Source organism: Lolium rigidum, chromosome 2 (genome assembly GCF_022539505.1).
Source record: "Lolium rigidum isolate FL_2022 chromosome 2, APGP_CSIRO_Lrig_0.1, whole genome shotgun sequence".
Classification (NCBI taxonomy): Eukaryota; Viridiplantae; Streptophyta; class Magnoliopsida; order Poales; family Poaceae; genus Lolium; species Lolium rigidum.
This window is the reverse complement of record NC_061509.1, coordinates 232,926,330-232,943,959: the sequence shown is the minus strand read 5'-3', so window position 1 is coordinate 232,943,959 and position 17,630 is coordinate 232,926,330. Positions and strand designations below refer to the sequence as shown.

At 50.9% G+C, this 17,630-nt stretch overlaps 1 protein-coding gene across 1 annotated transcript; it reads right to left on the bottom strand.

Moving 5' to 3' along the window:
* Positions 1-14,423: 14,423 nt before the first annotated feature.
* Positions 14,424-16,692, bottom strand: LOC124693120 (geranylgeranyl diphosphate reductase, chloroplastic). Its single transcript, XM_047226573.1, has 3 exons — positions 16,172-16,692; positions 15,218-15,673; positions 14,424-15,126 (listed from the first exon to the last, which is right to left on the bottom strand). Exons 1-3 carry the CDS (start codon positions 16,669-16,671, stop codon positions 14,691-14,693), a joined length of 1,392 nt encoding a protein of 463 aa, XP_047082529.1. The 5' UTR covers positions 16,672-16,692; the 3' UTR covers positions 14,424-14,690.
* Between the last annotated feature and the right edge of the window lie 938 nt (positions 16,693-17,630).

Sequence of the window (17,630 nt, the reverse complement as noted above, 5' to 3'; positions counted from 1 at the left end):
GATCTTGTCATTTACTTCGGACAGACTTTCACCAATGGACTAGTGGCATATCCGCTTATCCAGTAATTTTGCAAAAAGATCTGGCAATGGGGTGCCCAGCCCCAATTAATTAACTTGCATTAATAATTCTCTTCACATGCTTTGCCCTAATCTATCAGTAAGCAACTTAATTTTGCAAATAGACACTCCTCCATGGTATGTGAATGTTGGAAGGCACCCGAGGATTCGGTTAGCCATGGCTTGTGTAAGCAAAAGGGTGGGAGGAGTGTCATCTATAAATAATGAAACTAAAATACATGTGTAAACAAAAAGAGAAGAGGGATGATCTACCTTGCTGGTAGAGATAATGTCCTTCATGGGAGCCGCTCTTGAAAGTCTGGTTGATAAGGTAATTAGAGTACCCATTACCATTCGTTGACAACAACAAACACCTCTCAAAACTTTACTTTTATGCTCTCTATATGATTTCAAAACTTAAAAAGCTCTAGCACATGATTTAATCCCTGCTTCCCTCTGCGAAGAGCCATTCTTTTACTTTATTGTTGAGTCAGTTTACTTACTTCTTTCTATCTTAGAAGCAAACACTTGTGTAAACTGTGTGCATTGATTCTTACATGTTTACCTATTGCACTTGTTATATTACTTTGTGTTGACAATTATCCATGAGATAAACATGTTGAAGTTGAAAGCAACCGCTGAAACTTATATCTTCCTTTGTGTTGTTTCAAAGCTTTCTACTAAGAATTTAGTGCTTTATGAGTAACTCTTATCCAAGTCTTATTCATGCTTGTCTTGAAAGTATTATTCATGAAAAGTCTTTGCTATATGATTCAGTTGTTTACTCATTGTCTTCATCATTGCTTCGAATCGCTGCATTCATCTCATGTGCTTTACAATAGTATTGATCAAGATTATGATAGCATGTCACTTCAGAAATTATCCTTCTTATCGTTTACCTACTCGAGGGCGAGTAGGAACTAAGCTTGGGGATGCTTGATACATCTCAAACATATCTATAATTTCTTATGTTCCATGCTAATTTTATGATGATACACACATGTTTTATACACACTTTATGTCATTATTATGCGTTTTCCGGAACTAACCTATTGACGAGATGCCGAAGTGCCGGTTCTCGTTTTCTGCTGTTTTTGGTTTCAGAAATCCTAGTAAGGAAATATTCTCGGAATTGGACGAAATCAACGCCCAGCATCTTATAATTGCACGAAGCTTCCATAACACCCGAGAGGGACCAGAGGAGAGCCACAGGGGGCCCACACAGGGTGGCGGCGTGGCCCAAGGGGGGGCGCCCCCCTATTGTGTCGGCTCCGTAACCCCTCCGACTCCGCCTCTTCGCCTATAAGATGCCTCCTGACCTAAAACATCGAGAAAAAAAGGCACGGTACGAGAAACCTTCCAGAGCCGCCGCCATCGCGAAGCCAAGATTCGGGGGACAGAAGTCTCTGTTCCGGCACGCCGCCGGGACGGGGAAGTGCCCCCGGAAGGCATCTCCATCGACACCACCGCCATCTTCATCGCCGCTGCTGTCTCCATGATGAGGAGGGAGTAGTTCTCCATCGAGGCTAAGGGCTGTACCGGTAGCTATGTGGTTAATCTCTCTCCTATGTACTTCAATACAATGATCTCATGAGCTGCCTTACATGATTGAGATTCATATGAGCTTTGTATCACTATTCATCTATGTGTTACTCTGGTGATTTTATTAAAGTACTCTATTCCTCCTTCATGATGTAATGGTGACAGTGTGTGCATCATGTAGTTCTTGGCGTAGGTTATGATTGTAATCTCTTGTAGATTATGGAGTTAACTATTACTATGATAGTATTGATGCGATCTATTCCTCCTTTCATAGTGTGATCGTGGCAGTGTGCATGCTATGTTAGTACTTGGTATAATTGCAATGATCTATTATGCACTCTAAGGTTATTTAAATATGAACATCGAATGTTGTGGAGCTTGTTAACTCCGGCATTGAGGTTCTCTTGTAGCCCTACACAATTAATGGTGTTTGTCATCCAACAAGAGAGTGTAGAGTGGTTTTATTATGTGATCAAAGTTGAGAGTGTCCACTAGTGGAAGTATGATCCCTAGGCCTTGTTTCCAAACATCGAATCTCCGTTTATTTATTGTTCTGTTGCATGTTTACTCGCTGCCATATTTTATTCAGATTGCTATTACCGCTCATATACATCCATACTACTTGTATTTCACTATCTCTTCGCCGAACTAGTGCACCTATACATCTGACAAGTGTATTAGGTGTGTTGGGGACACAAGAGACTTCTTGTATCGTGATTGCGGGGTTGCTTGAGAGGGATATCTTTGACCTCTTCCTCCCTGAGTTCGATAAACCTTGGGTGATCCACTTAAGGGAAACTTGCTGCTGTTCTACAAACCTCTGCTCTTGGAGGCCCAACACTGTCTACAGGAATAGAAGCGTGCGTAGACATCAGTGTCGCGGATGCAATCCTGAAGGTGGATTATTAGTCATAGATGTAGTTGGATTACGGTCTATGTATATTGTTGTAATGCCCGCATACTTTCATAGCATGTATTCTGCACCAACCATTAGCGTAGAATCTCTGTTTGACAATTGCCCATCTGTAATTTGTTAACCCAACATATTTATTTTATTGGGGAGGCACCTCTAGTGAACTGTGGACCCTGGTCCTTCTTCTTTTAATAGCAATCTTCTACAACATTTTCCTGTTTTGTTCTCTGCAAACAATTCTTTTTCCACACGGTTCGTTTAATCCTTTGTTTTCAGCAAAACCAGTGAGCTTGACAACCTCGCTGAAAGTTGGGGACAAAGTACTTGGTTGTTTGTGTGCAGGTCTCCATGTTGCTGCTGACGCCGGCAGTGCGCCCTGCCACGAGTTGGTTCGCAACACCTCGGGAGAGAACATTTTTCTCCTACTGGTCGATAAACCTTGGCGGTGTCAAGCACACGAACTTGCGATGATCGAGGTGGTGTCGATGATGGTGTCGAAGTTGCGCCGGAATCCGGGGTGCCAAAGGTGTCGTCGCGGTGTTGGTGTTGGCGCGGAGGCGGAATAGACAACCGATGCACTCCAAATCGGAAACCGAGCAAATTAAGTCAATGCCCGAAAAGTTGGGTCAAAACGAGCGGTCAAAAGTTGGGTTCCAAAAATTGTCAAAAATTAGACGTGGACTATGTGGAGTAGTTGGAGGATGTTGTTAAAGTTTGGAGTCAAACGGGCTCCGGAAAGTTGTCAAAATTTGGGGCAAAAAGAGGAGTCAAAACTGGACGAATTTTGAGTCAAAACTGCGCGCCGGGGCGGAACTTCCGGCCTTGTTCCGGTCAAGTTCCGAAAATACACAGCATACAACCAGGGATTACTGCGAGCCAAATCGTGCAATTCCGGAACAAGAGCGGATGTTGGGCGGAAGTACCGGCCGGGCGGATGTACCGGTGACTTTGATCGGAACTTCCGATCTGGGATTTTTCTGCGCGGAAAACTAGTGATGTTTGAGCGATTCGTGCTGGAGGCGAGCAGCTGCACTGGTGGCGGGTCAAGATGAAGCGGAGATGCTGAGCGGCGGTCGAGGCTGGGACCTGCGCGCGTGAGCGGCGGCCGGGTCGAGCGGCATGAGCGGGGCCAAGGCGAGCGGCGGTGGAGCCGCGTGCTGGTGCGGGGTGTGCGCGAGCGGGGCCAGGCGGGAGCGGGGTTTTGTGGTGGGCCTTGGCGGCGGGCGGCCAGGGGCCTGTGGGCGCGCGCGTGCAGCTGGTCGAGAGGAGCGGGCGTGGCGGCGGTTGCTGCTGGGCGGGCGTGCGCGGTGTGGAGCTGGGGCGTGTGGGCGTGCGAGCGGTGGTGGGGCCTGGTGGCGCGCGTGGTATCCAGGGCGCGAGCGAGGAGCGGGGCGAGGCGGCTCGGTGGTCCTGCGTGGTGTGGCTGGGCCTGGTGGCGCGTGGTGGAGCGGAGGTGCCTGTTGCGGGCGCTTGCGCGAGCGGAGGTTGGCAAGCAGCGGCTCGGATGGTGTTTGGCGCGTGAGGCTCAGCGAAGAAGATGGGGGATTTGACCAAATTGCCCCGAGCGGAAGTTCCGGCCATGCTGACCGGTAGAACCGGAAATAGCATATTTTCTAGATCTGAGATCTGCGCGACGAACAGCACAAGCACAAGGTGGAAAACGGAGCAGAAATTGATGGATTTCGGGGCAAATCGATGGAATTGACTGGTGGAAATTGGAGGAAGTATAGATCAACACCAATAACACAAGATCTGTGGACCAAAACCACAAAAAAACGCAACAAATCCTGAGATCCAAATTCGAGCTATTGGGGAATTTTTTGGGGAATTTTTTGGGCAAAATTGGTGGAATTGGAGGGTCAAATCCGTGGCAACCTTTGCTATGATACCATATGATACGGGCTAAGCCCTAGGGTGTGCCCAATCTTCACGGATTGACCCGGGTGAGTGTGATTGCGGAGGGGGATTCGCGGGGAAGTGGATGAACGCGAAGAACACGATACAAACACACGCACACAACACAATCGGTTATCCTCGTTGGCCCGAACCACCAACTCGATAGAGGTTGCGAGAAAAGACCTTCCGGTAGAAGTCCCGCAAAGAGATCGACGAATCAAACCCGAGAGATCTAGAAGGGTGAAAAAACCGAAAGGTTGATAGAAGTGCAAGCAAAAGACCAAACGGTAGAAGTGCAAGCAAAAGACCAACAATCGGTAGAAGTCACCAAAGAGATCAAATGGATTCAACACGGAGGGATACAATAGATGGTTAATCTAAGGTGGGGGTTTCGCAAATCCACAAAGGGATATAATAGAGGCATAAGCCAATTCATCTAAACATCATCTCTCCCTCATGAAGGTGGGGGTAGGTGCCTATTTATAGGTAGGGGGCCGAAGGGGTAAGTTACAAGCCAAAAGGGGCTGAGATCTGGCTGAGGTTCGATAGGGCGGAAGTTCCGGTCCTAAGGGGCGGAAGTTCCGGTCGGGGGCGGAAGTTCCGGCCATGAGTGGCGGAAGTTCCGGCTGGATTCCTTCAGCGTGAGCATCTTCAGTCTTGGATGGAATCTGGGCGGAAGTTCCGGCTGTGGGGGGCGGAAGTTCCGGCCTGGAGCGTCCAGCGCTTCTTCCTCCTTCTCTTCCATCTTCCGTGACATCGGCCTTGCGTCCTCGGGTCTCCATGGCATCCTCTCTTCCCTCCGTACTTGTCGTCGAGTTCCTATCATCAAGATATGACGGAGTATGAAGTAGTATATCATTCCACATAGGCGATTGTAGACACGCGTAAAGGAGAAGATTCACCTTTGCGTGTCGCCTTGGTGATGAAGCATATGATGTGGTGAAGACCGAAGGTCGGGCTGCATCATCTCCCCCCACTTGCAAAAGAGTCGTCATCGACGATAGCTCTTCATGAACTTGTATAGGAGGTAGATGACACGAACGCTTGAATGTTGCTTCACTTGTCAAGGGCCCTATCAATAGCACAAGAAAAGCCAAACAACACTCAAAGCATAGCCAATGTTCCGCGGGTTTAGCAAGAGAGCGTAAGTAGAAGGAGGTCACATTAGCAAGATGCCGGTGTGCTCTCATGGAGAGATCTTGTGTAGTCGAAGTGTGGGGTTGAACCCATTCGTTGACGCTCATCCACAAGTCACTAGTACCTTCACACAACAAAGACCAAGCAAAGTATGTTTGTGTGTGATAATGGAGCACATCATCGATGACATGTCCTTTCATGTTCACAACACCGTTAGCACAACACAAATTTATCAAGAATAATGCATGCTCAAGGTCAATGTGTAAGAACTCCGTATGAACATCTTCCAAATCCGGAAACACAAAAACTCCAAATTATGAGACGACTATGATGTCCATCTCATGTAGAAACTCATGTGCATTATTGCACTCAAGGCATCGGAAAGAGAAATTATTCAACATCCTTGAAGCAATAAGAGGAGAATTTGGCCAAAACACATAAGTGGAAGTGTCCAAAGTATCAACAACATGTGTGCACACAAACCATTGGAAAGAGAAATTGGTCCTCATGTTTGTTGCAACACAAAACATATCATCCAAAAAGTTCATCAAGAAGACATTTGTACAACCGTGTGTGCCAACAAACCAAATGAAAGAGAAATTGGTCAACTTGTTTGAGGCAACACCAACGGTAAGAATCACATCATCATGCTTGCAAAAGAACCATGAGAAAGAGAAATTGTTCGGCATATTCAATGCAAAGCATGGGAAAGGTATTAGAGCCGGGTTCGATCTTATACTCACTTGAATTATGCTCTCAAGAGCTCTCTTTGTCAACTCGTGCTCAATCGAGGTTGACATTGGCATTCTTGTACCTACACACACAATAGGCCAAGCAAAGAATGTGTGTGCATGGTATATGAACACATCATCCATCATGATGGTCCATTTCTTTTGCACATCACCATTAGCGTTAAGCAAAGCATCATAATAGATATGGTGAATATGCGGAGTAAACATGGGAACATGCTCAACATGGATATATGCAAAGTCTCCAAAATTTGAGAGAGCTATGGGGGCAATCTCATTCACAAGCATATTAACATCATTGCAAACCAAGCATTGGAAAGAGCAAGTATTCAACATTTTGGTTGCATTAATGGGAGAGTATTGCAAGCATCTAGAGCAAAACATGTTCAACATTTTAGAATTGTTGTTGACAAACCTAGGGAAAGAGCAATTGTTCGGCAAGGTTGTCACAACACGAGCATCATCATCATCATCCTTGCAAGCAACACATAGGAAAGAGCAAATTGTTCGACATATTGCAAGCAAGAGGAAGTAACTCGAAAGACTCATAGCATGGCATGGAAATATTATCATAAGCAACTAATTCCACATGATAAACAATAGATGTATCACAAGTATCACATGGGAATGTGAAAGAAGCATATGTCATAGCAATCGGATCATCCAACTCATGCAAGCACTCACAAATCATCATGTCCACTAGTGGGATCATGGCATCATCAACACCTATATAGGTACCTTTGTAGTCCGACTCATTTGAGGTAGGTGTTCTGGAAGTAGTAGGCTCCATGTGGCCTCCATGTTCATCTTCAAGCAAGCATGGTGTGATAGCATCATCTTCATGCACCATGTACATCTTCTCCATGATCGGCGTCTCGTCATCCATGGGACCTAATGAGATACGAGGAAACACACTAGAGGTAGAGGGTAAGTTGTTAGAATTCGAAATGGCCTCACATGACCTATCAACTACCACTCTCATCTCACTCGGTGTATCACTCATATCCTCCAGGTGGAGGCACTCAAGCTCATATATAGTGGATTCAGTCATCTCACATATAGTGGAGTCGCTCATCTCACATATAGTGGAGTCGCTCATCTCACATATAGTGGAGTCGCTCATCTCACATATAGTGAGTCCCTCATCTCCATGGCAATGGCGTCGTCGATGTCCGAGCAACCTAGCAAAGAGGAAGACAACACAAGAGGAGTAGAGGTTAATGTGTTACAAATCAAAGCATCCTCACTCAACTCATGTGGTGTGTCACTCTTGCTCTCAAGGTGTTTGAAGTAGGATTTGCACTCGGCTTTATCTTGGGTGGTCATCTTGGCTATTTGAGCATCTAAGTTAGCAAAGTAGGCTCTCATCTCGGCTTGTTCTTGTGGTGTCATTTTGGGTGGCTCTCAAGGTGTATGTATGGTGGAAAGAGAGCTACCAAAAGGTCAAAACTAGCAACAAAATCGAGAAAATGGTTCGAGTTAGAGAATAACCGATATGTACTCACACACACACACACACACTCAAAGCACACGCAAAAGGCTAAGAACTCTATATGGTGGTAGGTGTGGATGTGGATAGCAAACGAAAAGAACCAAAGAAAATGTCTATTGTCAAATGTGGGTAAGATCCAAAGTCAAATGTCAAAAGCGATGATCTATGTCAAGGAAACACGGAAACACACAGAAGGAAGAACAATGGGGTTAGCGTGACCAAGGAAGTGAGCAAGTAACAAGATGGTCCTAACGAAGACTATTAGCTCGGTGTCGCGCCAACACAAGAGAGACCGTAACTTGGTTGCATATGAGAGAAGCAACTAGATTTGCACAAATGCCACTCTTCTCTTTTCTCTCTTAGTGCGTACAAGCTTTGCACTTCTTTGTATCGGTGGACACACACTCTTTTTCTATTTCTTTTTATTTTCTCTTTTTTTATGCTTAGAAGATTTATTTTTCTCTATGTATATGTCACACTTTTTCTTATTTTGTGTATCTTTCTCACCGAGCTTGCTTCGGAGCTTTGCTCAACACAACGCACACACACACCCTCTCACGGTCGTGACACTTGTGCAATGCTTCGCAACACTCGGAAATCCACTCTCAATGGGATAGGTACACAAAGAAAGTAACGGGGCTACAAGGGGTGGGGCAAGTTATACCTATTGATGTTAGGCGGTGTCAAGCACACGAACTTGCGATAATCGAGGTGGTGTCGATGATGGTGTCGAAGTTGCGCCGGAATCCGGGGTGCCAAAGGTGTCGTCGCGGTGTTGGTGTAGGCGCGGAGGCGGAATAGACAACCGATGCACTCCAAATCGGAAACCGAGCAAATTAAGTCAATGCCCGAAAAGTTGGGTCAAAACGAGCGGTCAAAAGTTGGGTTCCAAAAATTCTCAAAAATTAGATGTGGACTACGTGGAGTAGTTGGAGGATTTTTTTAAAGTTTGGAGTCAAACGTGCTCCGGAAAGTTGTCAAAATTTGGGGCAAAAAGAGGAGTCAAAACTGGACGAATTTTGAGTCAAAACTGCGCGCCGGGACAGAACTTCCGGCCTTGTTCCGGTCAAGTTCCAGAAATACACAGCATACAACCAGGGGTTAGAGCATCTCCACTCGTCTCCCCGACGAGGCCCCCGAGCGACGTTTTTCCCATCCGGACGGCAAAATTCGGCCCAGTCGCGCCCCCGGTTCCTCGTTTTCGTCCGGATTTGGCCCTTCATCCATCCGGCGAGCCCACGCCATCCCCGGTCCCCCGGGGCGCGCTCGGGGACTCCGGACGAAAGAATTTGGCGCGAAACGTTGTGTGGACCCTCGTAGTCGGCGACAGGAAAGCCAAATCCTGTCGATTTCCCTCCAATTTGCTTGCATATCCCCAAACTCTCCCGCCGAATTTGGCCATTCTCCTCCTCGTCTTCCAGTTCCAGTTCCAGTTCCCGTCCTCGTCTTCTCGTCCACCATCGTTCTCCTCCTCATCTTCTCGTCCACCACCATGCCGCCGAAGGAGAGGAAGCCGCGGGCGAAGAAGGTGCGGCCGCCTGGTATGTCGAACGCAGAGTGGGCGGCGGACGAGATCCAGCGCGAGGTCGAAACAAACGGGAGGGTGGAGAGGGTGAAAAAGCCGCCGCCAAGAGGGCGGCGGCGGCCCAGGACGAACAAGAGAGGAAGATCAGCATGGCCATGAGCATGGCCATGCTCACGGCGGCGGCGCCATGTTCCCCGGCCAATGGCTGACGCAAGGTACAAGCAGTTCCCCGTCGACTTTCTCCCCTTCGATCTATTCGCCGTCGCCGCCTGCCATGTTCCAAGAGGGCGCCTACGTCCAACCGTCCAGGTTCACGCCGTCGCCGCCCGAGCTCGACGTCGGCAGCGGGAACCAGTACGAGGGCACCTCCCCGGCCCTGCGACGAGGGCCGCTTCCGTTCGATGCGATGGCGGCGCCGAACGACGAGGAGATCCACGAGATGATCACCTCCGGCTCCATGGCCGCCGTTGCGAGCCCGGGGTTCTTCATGGCCGCCGCCGCTGCGAGCCCGGGGTTCTTCAGGCAAGAGGAGGCGAGGGCGACGGCAGCTGTCGTGGCGCGCAACGAGTATGTGGAGGATGTGGCCGACGGAAGCCAAGCCGTCGAAGAAGAAGACGAAGAAGAAGAACAGCCAACTAAAGCCGCCGCCAACCTGTCGAAGGGAAAGAAGAAGAGGAAGAAGGACTCACCGCCTGCCGAACCGCGTATCAAATGGACGCCGAAGGAAGAGGAGTGCCTCGCCGAAGCTTGGATGACCGTGTCCATGAACGGCATAACCGGGGCCAATCAGTCGTTCGACACATATTGGCTTCGAGTGAAGCAGGGCGTTCGACGAACGCAAACTCGTCGATCCCTACTTCGAGAAGACGATCATGAACCGGGGAGACAAGGCAATGGCCACCCATTGGGGGATCATACAGACGGCGTGCAGCAAATGGCATGGCATACAGGAGGAGGTCGAAGAACGGCCGATAAGCGGCCACGACTTGGAGCAAAAGGTATGCTCCGTCGACCCTGCATCACCGAGGTTAGCTGTGCACCGTGAAGATCGTCGTGAGCTGACCTGTATCGCCGTGCTCTGTTTCCCCAGCTGCGTCGTGCTTTGGACATGTACGTGGACGACACCGGCATGCAGTTCAAGTTCCTGAACGTCTACGCCCGCATCGAGAAGTGCGAGAAGTGGGCGGAAACCCGCAAGACCCTCTCGAAGAGCAAGACCGAGCAGTACAACCCCGACGCTCCGGCGGCTGGCTCGGCGGATGGGCGCCCGGAACTCGGCCAGAAGAAGCTCAAAGAGCTCAAAAAGACGGGCAATCCCGCCGACAGGCTGCAGACGTCGTTCGATAAGTGCTGAGCCGACGCGAGGACGCACGACGCCGGGAGGAACGACAAGTTCGACGGCAGGTGGCGGGAGATGCTCGCCAACCAAGGCGCCCGGATCGCCCTGCTAAAGACGACGACGGCGGCGAAGAAGAGGAACACTAACTTGGCATTTCTGATGGGCGGGAACACGGATCTGATGGACGAGGAGACGAGGATTTGGTACCAGGGCCACCGCAGCGACACCCTCCGACCCACTCCGGCCAGTTCTTCATCGTCTCCGCCGGCTCCTACCTCGTCTTCCTCACCGTCTACGCCGTCGACTGCCGCTGCTTCGACGCCGGCTACCGCTGCTTCGTCGTCGACTGCCGCCGCTTCGACCATGGCGTGTGAGGAAACTGGTCCGTCGGACACCGCCGTGCCAGCCGGGACTGCCGATGAGCCTGTTTCCGTGTAATTTCCCTCCTATCGCCGATCTGTGGCTGATCCTTTTGCTGGTCTTTTTGCCGATCAACTGGCCGTATTTGTAGCGCGGGACGACGGTTTGTTTGAATTTAAACTATGTCCGCCGAACTTCGGGTGGACGATTGGAAATACGGTACTCCCCACAACTTTATTTCGTCCAATCCGGTGGTTGTTTCGTCCGGATTTCGTCGTGGGCAGGCCCAACGAGTGGAGATGCTCTTACTGCGAGCCAAATCGTGCAATTCCCGAACAAGAACGGATGTTGGGCGGAAGTACCGGCCGGGCGGATGTACCGGTGACTTTGATCGAAACTTCCGATCTGAGATTTTTCTGCGCGGAAAACTAGTGATGTTTCGAGCGATTCGTGCTGGAGGCGAGCAGCTGCGCTGGTGGCGGGTCAAGATGAAGCGGAGATGCTGAGCGGCGGTCGAGGCTGGGACCTGCGCGCGTGAGCGGCGGCCGGGTCGAGCGGCCTGAGCGGGGCCAAGGCGGGAGCGGCGGCGGAGCGGCGTGCTGGTGCGGGTTGTGCGCGAGCGGGGCCAGGCGGGAGCGGGGCTTTGTGGTGGGCCTTGGCGGCGGGCGGCCAGGGGCCTGTGGGCGCGCGCGTGCAGCTGGTCGAGAGGAGCGGGCGTGGCGGCGGTTGCTGCTGGGCGGGTGTGCGCGGTGTGGAGCTGGGGCGCGTGGGCGTGCGAGCGGTGGTGGGGCCTGGTGGCGCGCGTGCTATCCTGGGCGCGAGCGAGGAGCGGGGCGAGGCGGCTCGGTGGTCCTGCGTGGTGTGGCTGGGCCTGGTGGCGCGTGGTGGAGCGGAGGTGGCCTGCTGCGGGCGCTTGCGCGAGCGGAGGTTGGCAAGCAGCGGCTCGGATGGTGTTTGGCGCGTGAGGCTCAGCGAAGAAGATGGGGTATTTGACCAAATTGGCCCGAGCGGAAGTTCCGGCCGTGCTGACCGGTAGTACCGGAAATAGCAGATTTTCCAGATCTGAGATCTGCGCGACAGCACGAGCACGAGGCGGAAAACGGAGCAAAAATTGATGGATTTCGGGGCAAATCGATGGAATTGACCGGTGGAAATTGGAGGAAGTATAGATCAACACCAATAACACAAGATCTGTGGACCAAAACCACAAAAAACGCAACAAATCCTGAGATCCAAATTCGAGCTATTTTTTGGGGAAATTTTTGGGCGAAATTGGTGGAATTGGAGGGTCAAATCCGTGGCAACCTTGTCTTTGATACCATATGATACGGCTAAGCCCTAGGGTGTGCCCAATCTTCACGGATTGACCCGGGTGAGTGTGATTGCGAAGGGGGATTCGCGGGGAAGTGGATGAACGCGAAGAACACGATACAAACACACGCACACAACACAATCGGTTATCCTCGTTGGCCCAAACCACCAACTCGATAGCGGTTGCGAGAAAAGACCTTCCGGTAGAAGTCCCGCAAAGAGATCGACGAATCGAACCCGAGAGATCTAGAAGGGTGAAAAGACCGGAAGGTTGATAGAAGTGCAAGCAAAAGACCAAACGGTAGAAGTGCAAGCAATAGACCAACAATCGGTAGAAGTCCCCAAAGAGATCAAACAGATTCAACACGGAGGGATACAATAGATGGTTAATCTAAGGTGGGGGTTTCCCAAATCCACAAAGGGATAATAGAGGCATAAGACAATTCATCTAAACATCATCTCTCCCTCATGAAGGTGGGGGTAGGTGCCTATTTATAGGTAGGGGGCCGAAGGGGTAAGTTACAAGCCAAAAGGGGCTGATATCTGGCTGAGGTTCGATAGGGCGGAAGTTCCGGTCCTAAGGGGCGGAAGTTCCGGTCGAGGGCGGAAGTTCCGGCCATGAGGGGCGGAAGTTCCGGCTGGATTCCTTCAGCGTGAGCATCTTCAGTCTTGGATGGAATCTGGGCGGAAGTTCCGGCTGTGGAGGGCGGAAGTTCCGGCCTGGAGCGTCCAGCGCTTCTTCCTCCTTCTCTTCCATGCTTCCGTGACATCGGCCTTGCGTCCTCGGGTCTCCATGGCATCCTCTCTTCCCTCCGTACTTGTCATCGAGTTCCTATCATCAAGATATGACGGAGTATGAAGTAGTATATCATTCCACATAGGCGATTGTAGACACGCGTAAAGGAGAAGATTCACCTTTGCGTGTCGTCTTGGCGATGAAGCATATGATGCGGTGAAGACCGAAGGTCGGGCTGCATCACCAGCCCTAGCCAACCCGCCAAGTGGGAAGGTGGAGTCCATGGTGGAGTCCACCTTGTTGGCCGGCCATAGAAGAAGGAAAGGGAGAAATCCCTTTCCATCTAGGTTTCCAATTTTGGTAAGTTGAGAGTTGGACTTCAAAGTGGTTTTTGGGGGAACCCTAGGTTTTCCACCTATATATAGAGGAGGAGAGGGAGGTGGCTGTATACACCAATAGCCGCACCACCAAAGGGCCCCCCAAGGCCGGCGCCCAAGATCCCCCCTCTCACAAACCCTAGCTACTCCCTCCTCCTATTTCTCCTGCTTACGGCGAAGCGCTGCCGGAGATCTCCACCACCACCATCACCACGCCGTCGTGCTAGCGGGATTCTGAGGAGGATCTACTACATCCGCTGCCCGCTAGAACGGGGAGAAGGACGTCGTCATCAACACCGTACTTGTGACCGGGTGTGGAGGTGCTGCCCGACTGTGGCACCATCAAGATCTCTATGCGCTTTTGAAAGCGGCAAGTGATCGACTACATCCACCACGAGATTTATCTCGTTAACGTTTAGCGATCTTCGAGGGTATGTTGATCTTCACCTCGTTGCTACCATCTACTAGATTAGATCTTGGCTTGTTATTCGTTCTTACCGTAGGAATTTTTTTGTTTTCTATGCTACAAATTCCTACAATTTGATGATAGTACTTGACTAACATTTTTAGTCGATGGAGAATTAGTACCCTGGTATATTTCATCTCTGGTCTCTTTGTAAATTAGTCAAACAATGAATTTTGAACAATTTTGTTTTGTCAAAATCACATCTACATAGATGTTGTTTGTTTAAAGTTTGTTTTTTTGAAAAAAGAAATGTGGAAACAACAGACCAATGCTATTTCATGCCAAAGATGTTGGCAAGAAAAAACACAGTAGAAACTACAAAGGGCAGAAGCAAGGGGGCTGTGGGAGCTGATCAATATGCGCAGGAGTCCATGCTTCACTGATGCAATTAGAATTAGCTGTGGATAATTATCTGAGAATTTGTTCAAAGTTTGACGCTACAGAGTCACAGTACATAGCAACGAGCTCTCGTTTCATTACATTCGTCATTCGACAGAGCACATGAACAAAAACAGGGGACCCCTTAGTTTATACTACATTCATTCACATATCGAACTTCTCTGAAGTCTGAACATCACCGTGAGTATGTTGTACAACAAAATCGGACAGGATCGATCGACACACGACCTTCCCATCGATCGAGATCGACGCAACCTTATTCTCCTCTCTGTCCGTCTCAAATCTGTTCGATTACCCGGGGAATCTCTACTATACCGACCGATCCACCGCAGTTCGAAGCATCAAGCCAAGCACGCAGATGTCAGGTGACACTGACAGCCAGTTGAGACGATCACAATGTGAGGTTCTTCATCTCCCTGCGCAGCGCGGTGGCCCTGACGAGGCTGCCGATGGTGTTGACGGCGAGCTTGATGTCCTCGATGGGGTTCCCCGGCACGACGCGCTTGTAGAGGTAGCTGTCGAAGGTCATGCGCTGCACGTAGTCGTCGGCGCACATCTCCACGAACGCCTCCCTGGCGGCGTTCGAGCGGTAGAACACCTTCTGCAGGATGTCGAGCACCTTGTACGTCGGCCAGTAGAGGCGGTCGAACTCCGCCAGGTACTTGCGCAGGTCGCTCTCGTCCACCAGCCGCGTCCCGTTCGCCGACCCGGCCACGATCGCCTCCGCGCACATCCGCCCGCTCTTCGCCGCGAAGTAGATCCCCTCGCCGGAGCACTTGGTCACGTACCCCGCCGCGTCGCCCACCAGCGTCACCCGCCCAGACACCCTGATACACAATGCATGGTCGAACAAGATCAGACCCCAATTGATCACCGGCAATCTTTCTTGGAAGGAAAAACAGAGGAAATGTTTGGTACCTTTTGGGGCGTGGGTGCTCGGGGATGGGGTGGGCCTCGACGCGGATGATCTTGCCGCCCTCGATCTTGTCCTTGGCGCGGAGGCGGGTGGCGGCCTGGAACTTCTTGATGTCGGCCTTGTGGGTGACGGTGCCGGTGCCGACGGCGACGTGGTCGCACTTGGGGAACACCCAGCCGTAGAAGTCGGGGGAGACGTCGTCGCCGACGTACATCTCGGCGCGCTCCTCGTAGTAGCGCATCTTGTCGTCGGGGATCTTGACGCGCTCCTGGAAGGCGATGGCGTACTCGTAGTCACCGGCGCCCATGTCCTTGGCCACGCGGGAGTTGGCGCCGTCGGCGCCCACGATCGCGTCCACCTCGAACGAACGCTTCTCGCCGCCCACCTTGCCGCTGGAGCTGTCGTAGTGGTTGTAGTGCACCGTGTACGTGCCGTTGCGCTCCTTGGGCTCCTCGTACCTGAAGATCGATGACAGCTTAGCCAGTCAGATAGATTCATCAGCCACTGTTTACATCTCAGAACAGAGATGAGCGAGCCACAGCTTATTCAAATCGGCAGTTGGTTAGCCATCGGGTGTTTTTAGCACAACAGGGCTGTCATTTTAGTTTGTACTAGTGTGCATTTCAGTTGATTCCATTGATTTGTTTTATATTCAAAATGGCGGTAAACGACAGTTTTATTTCCAATTAGTACTTGCACAGGTACTTGAAACCTGGGTTTGTAACAACATGCATGCATGCATGTTAAATGGTCAATACAGGTCAAGTGGTCAAGTCACAGGCACAGTCTCTCCTTCAAAAAATCATCACGCTAATCTAACGCTACCGCTCTCTAATTCTGGCTCCATTTCATGACATGTGTAGAGTGAACAGTGATAGTGTACGGCTAAATGCAAAGCTTGTAAGAGCAAGCTCATTTATAATCTTGCATTTCATGGCTAGAGTGGTAAACGATACCTTAGGAAGAGGCCATTGAGGACCTCGGCGCCGGCCTTCTGCGCCCGCGTCCGGAGGTAGTCGTCGAGCACCTCGCGCCTGACCATCCCGATGTACTCGTGCGGGGCGAGCGTGCGGCCGATGTCGACGGCGACGTTGGAGGGCGAGATCATCTTCATCTTGGTGACCCTCCGGTCGACGAGGTCGAGCGGCAGGTCGAACTCGGACACCATGCACAGCGGGATGGCCCCGCCGCAGGGCTTGCAGTTGTCCATCTTGCGCTCGATGAGCACAGTCTCCACGCCGCCCTTGGCGAGCGCCTCCGCCGCCGCGCCGCCCGCGGGGCCGCCACCGACGACGGCGACACGAAGCCGCCGACCGGCCGGAAGCTTCGGGCTCGACGACGACGCGCGGGCCACGAGGAGCCGCGACCTCCTGCTGCCTCCGGCCGGCGCCGCCCGGCAGGACGAAGGGAGGAACGTGGCGCGTGCCGTGGCCGCGGACGAGGAGAGGGACGTCATTGTGGCCGCGCGCGGCTCCTGGCTCGAGCTCGAGATGGACGTGCGGTGGAGAGTGAGCGAGCGAGTGAGGTTGTGAGCCAGGCGCGAGCAGAGCACGTACACGGGGAGTGTAGTAGCGAAGTTGGGCGGAGAGGCCGAGGATAGGATGAGGGTTTGAGGTGGATTGCGGGGTAGGTCAACCGTCGGATCGGGGAAATGGAGGGCTCAGATCGCTTGTATGGATGAGGTTTTTGTGTGCTTTCGCTTTTGCCGTTTAAGCCGTGCGAGTGGATGTGGTTCTGCCAAATCGGACGGTCTTGTTTGGATTGTTGTGTGTGTGAGTGATGGGTGTTGCTTTGCCACGTCAAAAAAAAGGAGGACCTATAACATTATGCTTTCCATATGCTTGTCAATTTTGATAGAGATCATTTCGTTTCGAAAATAACATATGCATGTCGTTTCCGTCCTTGACCAAGACCAGCCCTGCATCAGACTATAGAAACTCTAGCAGATGTGTTCAAAGAGGTCAAAACTGTAAGAAGTCGTTTGGTATCCATTATTTGGGTCTGGAATTCTGGAATTCATTTTGGATTTGCATAGGTGGGTTGTTTGGTTGCTATAGAATTGGACCATCATTTCATTTAGGAAATCCAGCAAAATGATGCTATGGGTAAACACGATTCCGACTGAGACATGTCATTTGTGTTTCTCTATGGAAGCCATTTACAAATTCAATATTGAATTCTATTGTCATTTGCAATTTCTGTGGCAACCAAACAAGTGTCCATTTCTGGAATTGCAATGTAAATGAAATGAATACATGTATTCATTTCAAATGCTACAAACGGAATGAAAACCTGGCTTCCAAACGACTTCTAACGGTTCGGTTGGTTTACACTTTCGGCTAGGTTTGACCCGCTGATCAGATCATGTATCAATGGCCGGGCACAAAAAAAACAACCGTCCAAGAACTCACACTC